Source organism: Temnothorax curvispinosus, unplaced genomic scaffold (genome assembly GCF_003070985.1).
Source record: "Temnothorax curvispinosus isolate PA1 unplaced genomic scaffold, ASM307098v1 QBEX01006608.1, whole genome shotgun sequence".
NCBI classification, from domain to species: Eukaryota; Metazoa; Arthropoda; class Insecta; order Hymenoptera; family Formicidae; genus Temnothorax; species Temnothorax curvispinosus.
Genome location: NW_020216388.1, coordinates 1 through 5379, shown reverse-complemented (window position 1 = coordinate 5379; position 5379 = coordinate 1). Strand labels below are relative to the sequence as shown.

The window sequence follows — 5379 nt, the reverse complement described above, 5'->3', positions numbered from 1 at the left end:
CTCCGCGTTCGAAGCGAGACCTTTGAAAATATTTGGCACGTGCTCTGATCACGTGCACATACATTTGCTCGCAAATATTAGTTGTCATCTCCCGATCCTTCTCACTCCTGTAGGACAAAGCCTTCGAACCGTTGTTGATTTTCGTGTCTTCGCGCGCGTATAGATCATCCTCACCATGACGAAGGGGGCTCGATCGCGGCGCGAGCTATGCATTCGCCGCATGAGGGAAATTCATCAATACTCGGTGCTCGCATCGGAAAACCCGACTCAGAAGGCGGAATTTATGGCGCGCTACCCGACGGTCGCGAAAGTGGTAGATGATTTCGAGGGAAATCACCTAAAGATTATCCAAGACGTCGGGGACGACGAGTTCGAGACGGAGGATAAGATTCGCGACGAGTTCGACCGATTGCGCTTCGCTGTCGTGGGGCGATACGAGAAATTGGCTCGAGCCGCACGGAAGGCCGATCCGCCGGCTCCATCGTCCGCGTCTCGCTCGGCCATTCGCCTGCCGAAGCTCGCGCTCCCTCAATTCAGCGGAGATCTCGCGCTGTGGCCGACCTTTATCGCGCTCTTCGACGCGGCGGTTCACAATAACCTCGACGTTACCGTCATCGAGAAGTTTCAGCATTTACTGACTTCGCTCTCTGGCGAGGCTCTCGGTGTCGTAAAACACCTGCCGTTGACAGTGGAAAATTATCCCATCGCGTATGACGCATTACAGGCGCGCTATTCGGACAAGCGCGAGTTAGCTAAGCAGTATTGGCGTGCAGTCGTACACGCTAAGCCTTTGGTCGGGGATACTCCCGCCTCTCTCCGTGCGTTATTGGACGGGTTCACCGAGAACACGCGCGCTCTTGGAATGTTAGGCTATCCGGTCAAGGCGTGGGATTTTATGCTGTATAATCACTTGCTGGAAAAACTCACCCCTACGTTACGGGAGAAGTTTGAAGCGAGCCACATGTCGGTGGACTCGCCGAGTTTCGATCAGCTGGTACAATACCTATCGAGTTACTGCTCGGTTCTCGCGTCAGTGGCGGGTCCTTCGGCGCAATCGGGCAAATCGAAGCCGTCGACTCCCGCGAAGAAGGGCGCAGCGACTACCTCGCTCGTCACCCGGAACGCCGTGTGCGTAAAATGCGGAGAGCAGCATTTATTAGCAAAATGCGCCGGTTTTCTTCAACTCTCGGCAAGGGAGAGGCACGACCTCGCGCGTGACAAGGGATTATGCTTGAACTGCCTGCGCTCGGGTCATAACCTCAAAACCTGCCCCAGCTCGTGGACCTGTCGGTCCTGTAAATCGAAACACCACTCGCTCCTGCACTTCGAGCAGGCTAACACGGTTTCTCCCGCAACCGTTCCCTCGATAGCTTCGGGCGCCAGCGAGTCCGCGCCCTCAACCATCGTCGAAAACAAGCCCATCGTTTCGATGGCCAGCGTTTCTAACAGTGTGGTGCTCCTTTCGACCGTGCGGGCCGAGGCCCTTGACGTTAGGGGCAACGCATTTCCAGTACGCATGTTGCTGGATAGCGCCAGCCAGGCAAACTTTATTACAGAAAGCTGCCTTCGAAGGGGCGGTTTCGCGCGGACTAGACATAGCGTCGCCGTTTTGGGCGTCAACGAGACGAAGGCTGCCACCACTCGGGGCCTCACTTCACTCGTGATTCGCGTAAAGAATCGGGATGATCTTCGTTTCCCGATCGAAGCCACGGTGCTCCCTCGCATAACTTCGCCGTTGCCTAACCATCGAGTTGACTCTAAGGATTGGAGTCACTTAACGGGACTGCCGCTCGCGGATCCGGAATATCATCTGCCGGGCTCTATCGATATATTGCTGGGCGCGGATTCCTTTGTATCCGTGCTACGTGACGGTCGCCGCACCGGGAGAGCCGGGGAACCGGACGCCTTCAATACCGCGTTCGGTTGGGTACTGATGGGCGCGGTCTCTCCGGCGTTACAAGTGCAGCCACTGCACACCTTTGCCACCACGCTCGAGTCAATTGATGCCGCGGTGGAGCAATTTTGGAGACTGGAGGACGTGCCGGAACACCCTCCTCGATCCGAGGAGGATCAGCGATGTATAGAGTTCTTCGAAAGAACTACTTACCGTGACCATTCGGGTCGTTTTGTCGTTTCGTACCCGTTCGCGTCGGGCCTTCCCACGTTCGTGGATTCGCGGCCGATAGCCGTAAATAGATTGCGCGCACTCGAGCGCCGTTTCAAGTCCAATCCGGACTTTCGACAGAGCTATAACGCCTTTATGCAGGATTATCTGGATAGCGGTCATATGACCATCGCGAGTGAGGCCGCTCCTCCGGACGGCCGGGTTTACTATTTGCCGCACCACGGGGTGCACAAACTTGACAGTACGACCACCAAGCTTCGCGTCGTCTTCGATGCCTCAGCGAAAGGCCCGAACGGGTTATCTCTCAACGATACGATTCTAAGCGGACCGAAGCTACAGCCCGACATAGTCGCGGTTCTCCTCCTCTTTCGCGCGAAACCCGTGGCTCTCACCGCCGACGTAAAACAAATGTTTCGGCAGATCTGGATCACGCCGGAGCATCGCGATTACCAACGCATCGTCTGGCGTTTTTCGGAGTCGGACCCCATACTCGATTACTTGCTTAACACGGTCACTTTCGGGAATACGGCCTCGCCGTTCCTGGCCATTTACTGTCTGCTTCAATTAGCGCGGGAGAATCGCGAACGATACCCCCTAGTTTACACCACCTTGCTCGAATCGTTGTACGTCGACGACGTCGTGGCTAGCGTCCGCTCCGTCGGTCAGGCCGTCGCGCTGCGAGATCAGTTCCTCGAATTGTTCCGAGGCGCCGGTTTCGAACTGCGAAAATGGGCGAGCAGCCACTCCGAAGCGTTGGAGGGGCTCGACCCATCAATCTGTAGCGACGCGATGCTTTCGTTTGAGTCAGCCGATGACCAGGTCCTCAAGGTCCTGGGACTCCGGTGGCATTCTCAGTCGGACACCTTTGGCTTTCAAATCAACCCGCTGAATCGGAACTGCACGAAACGCACCATTTTGTCGGAGGTGGCCCGCGTGTTCGACCCCTTGGGTTTTTTGACCCCGTTAACGTTCACCGCGAAGTGCCTGATCCAGAGGTTATGGACGCTAAAGCTCGAGTGGGATGACGAACCCCCGTTGGAGGTCCGCCGCCAATGGGAGCGTTACCAATCGGAGTTCGACGCGTTGACCGCGCTCCGTATCCCGCGCACGTTCCCAGTGGGCGATAACATTCGATATGAGCTCCACGGTTTTTGTGACGCAAGTGAGCTGGGCTACGGGGCCGTAATCTACCTGCGTGTCGTCGCTCCATCGGAGAGCAAACGCTTGCTTCTTTGTGCCAAGTCAAAGGTGGCTCCCCTCCGCGCGGTCTCTTTACCCCGATTGGAGCTCTGTGCCGCGTTGCTCCTCGCCGATTTAACTGCGTACGTCCGTCAGGTGTTACGGGGTCACACCGTCATTGACACTGAGCGCGCTTGGTCCGATTCCACGGTCGCGCTTTGTTGGATCCGATCCTCTCCGCATCGATGGAAGACATTCGTACGCAACCGCGTCGCTCGTATACAGGAGAGGATTCCGATTGCGGCTTGGGGACACGTGCCCACGGATCAAAATCCGGCGGATCATTGCTCGCGCGGACTGTTTCCCCGCGACCTCGTGGCTAGCTCGATGTGGTGGGAGGGACCCGAGTGGTTGACGGACTTCGAGACTCACGTCGAACCGGTCCTCTCGGAGGAGTCGCTTCCCCGCGAGGAAGAGCGGATCACCTCGCTCGTGTCACTCGATCCGCCCGGTTCATTGCTCGCGTTATTGGATCGCTTCTCGTCGCTAGACAAAATCTGTAGAATAGTCGCATACGTTTCTCGATTCCTAAGTCGTTCCAGGGCCAGGCCGGCACCCGCGACCTTGGCCGTGGACCAACACGAATCGCATTCCGCATTGTTAACGTTAATCAAACTCGTCCAGCTGGATTCGTTTGAGGAGGAGATCGATCGTCTAGGGCACCGGAAAGGGCTGCCAAAACCGTTTCTCAAACTCGCTCCTTTTTTGGACCCAACGGGTCTTCTCAGGGTGGGCGGCAGGCTGATTCACTCGGGATTGGCCTACGAGACCAAGCACCCTATATTGTTGCCCAACAAACACCGGTTAACCGACCTCATAATCGAGCGGGAGCACCGTGCGAATCTGCACCCGGGTAGACGCACGCTCCAATATCTCCTCGCACAACAGTTCTGGATCCTCGGAGTCCATCGCGCAATTCGACGCGTGCTCTCTGCGTGTTATAAGTGCTTCCGAGCGAACCCTCGCCCGAGTCAACCGCTCATGGCGGAGCTACCGGTCGACCGCGTGAGCCAGGTCAAGCCCTTTTCGGTGAGCGGCGTCGACTTTGCGGGACCCTTCACGCTCGTCACTCGCCGAGCGCGAGGGGTCTCCTCGTTTAAGGCATATGTCTGCCTTTTTGTTTGTTTCGCGGTTAAGGCCGTCCACTTGGAGGCGGCGCTCTCGTTGACCACGGAATCCTTCCTCGCTGCGCTGCGCCGCTTCGTAGCCCGTCGCGGACGCTGCTCCTTGTTATATAGTGACTGCGGCACGAACTTTGTGGGCGCTTCTCGGGAGCTCGCAGCACACATGCGCGGCGCGGCGGAGCGGGAGAGGATCCGATGGTCCTTCAACCCTCCCTCTGCGCCCCATTTCGGGGGCCTCTGGGAGTCGGGCGTTAAATCTTTTAAAACTCACTTACGGCGGGTGGTGGGGGAGCAGATTCTGACGTTGGAGGAGTTCGCGACGGTCCTCGCTCAGATAGAATCCGTATTGAACTCGCGGCCGCTTTGTCCCGTGAGCACGGATCCTCTGGACCTAGAGGTCCTGTCTCCCGGTCACTTCCTCACAATGGAGCCCCTGGTGGCCATTCCCTCTCCTGACTTGACTCCTCTCCCCGTGAACCACTTAGGTCGATGGCAATTAATACAGCGAATTCACCAGGACTTCTGGAGACGCTGGCATCATGAGTATCTCTGTACTCTCCAGCAGCGTCCCAAATGGTGGACCTCCGCTAATCCGCTCGCCGTGGGCTCACTCGTACTCATTCGAGAGGAGAACGCGTCGCCTCTCCAATGGAAGCGCGGCCGCGTAGAGTCCCTTCACCCGGGTCGCGATGGCGTTCCGCGGGTCGCCACGGTCCGAGTGACGGGCGGTTCGATCGTGCGTCCCCTGGTGAAGCTGTGCCCCCTGCCGATGGGCACACTTCTCCAGGCGACCAACCCCGATCCGTAAAAAAAAATGCATCTCGCTGCATTTTGGTGGGCGGGATGTTTGGTACTCGCGTGTAAATAGTTACTTGTAAATAGTTGTTAGTT

At 57.3% G+C, this 5379-nt stretch overlaps 1 protein-coding gene across 1 annotated transcript; it reads left to right on the top strand.

Annotated features, from left to right (window-relative positions):
- Positions 1 to 220: 220 nt before the first annotated feature.
- On the top strand, positions 221 to 5296 carry LOC112456032. The gene has a single exon (XM_025018306.1). The coding sequence runs from the start codon at positions 221 to 223 to the stop codon at positions 5294 to 5296; it is 5076 nt and encodes a 1691-aa protein (XP_024874074.1).
- Positions 5297 to 5379: the final 83 nt, after the last annotated feature.

Bases quoted from the DNA above. Each gene is read 5' to 3' on its own strand.
- LOC112456032 (XM_025018306.1), top strand. From the start codon at position 221: ATGAGGGAAATTCATCAATACTCGGTGCTCGCATCGGAAAACCCGACT.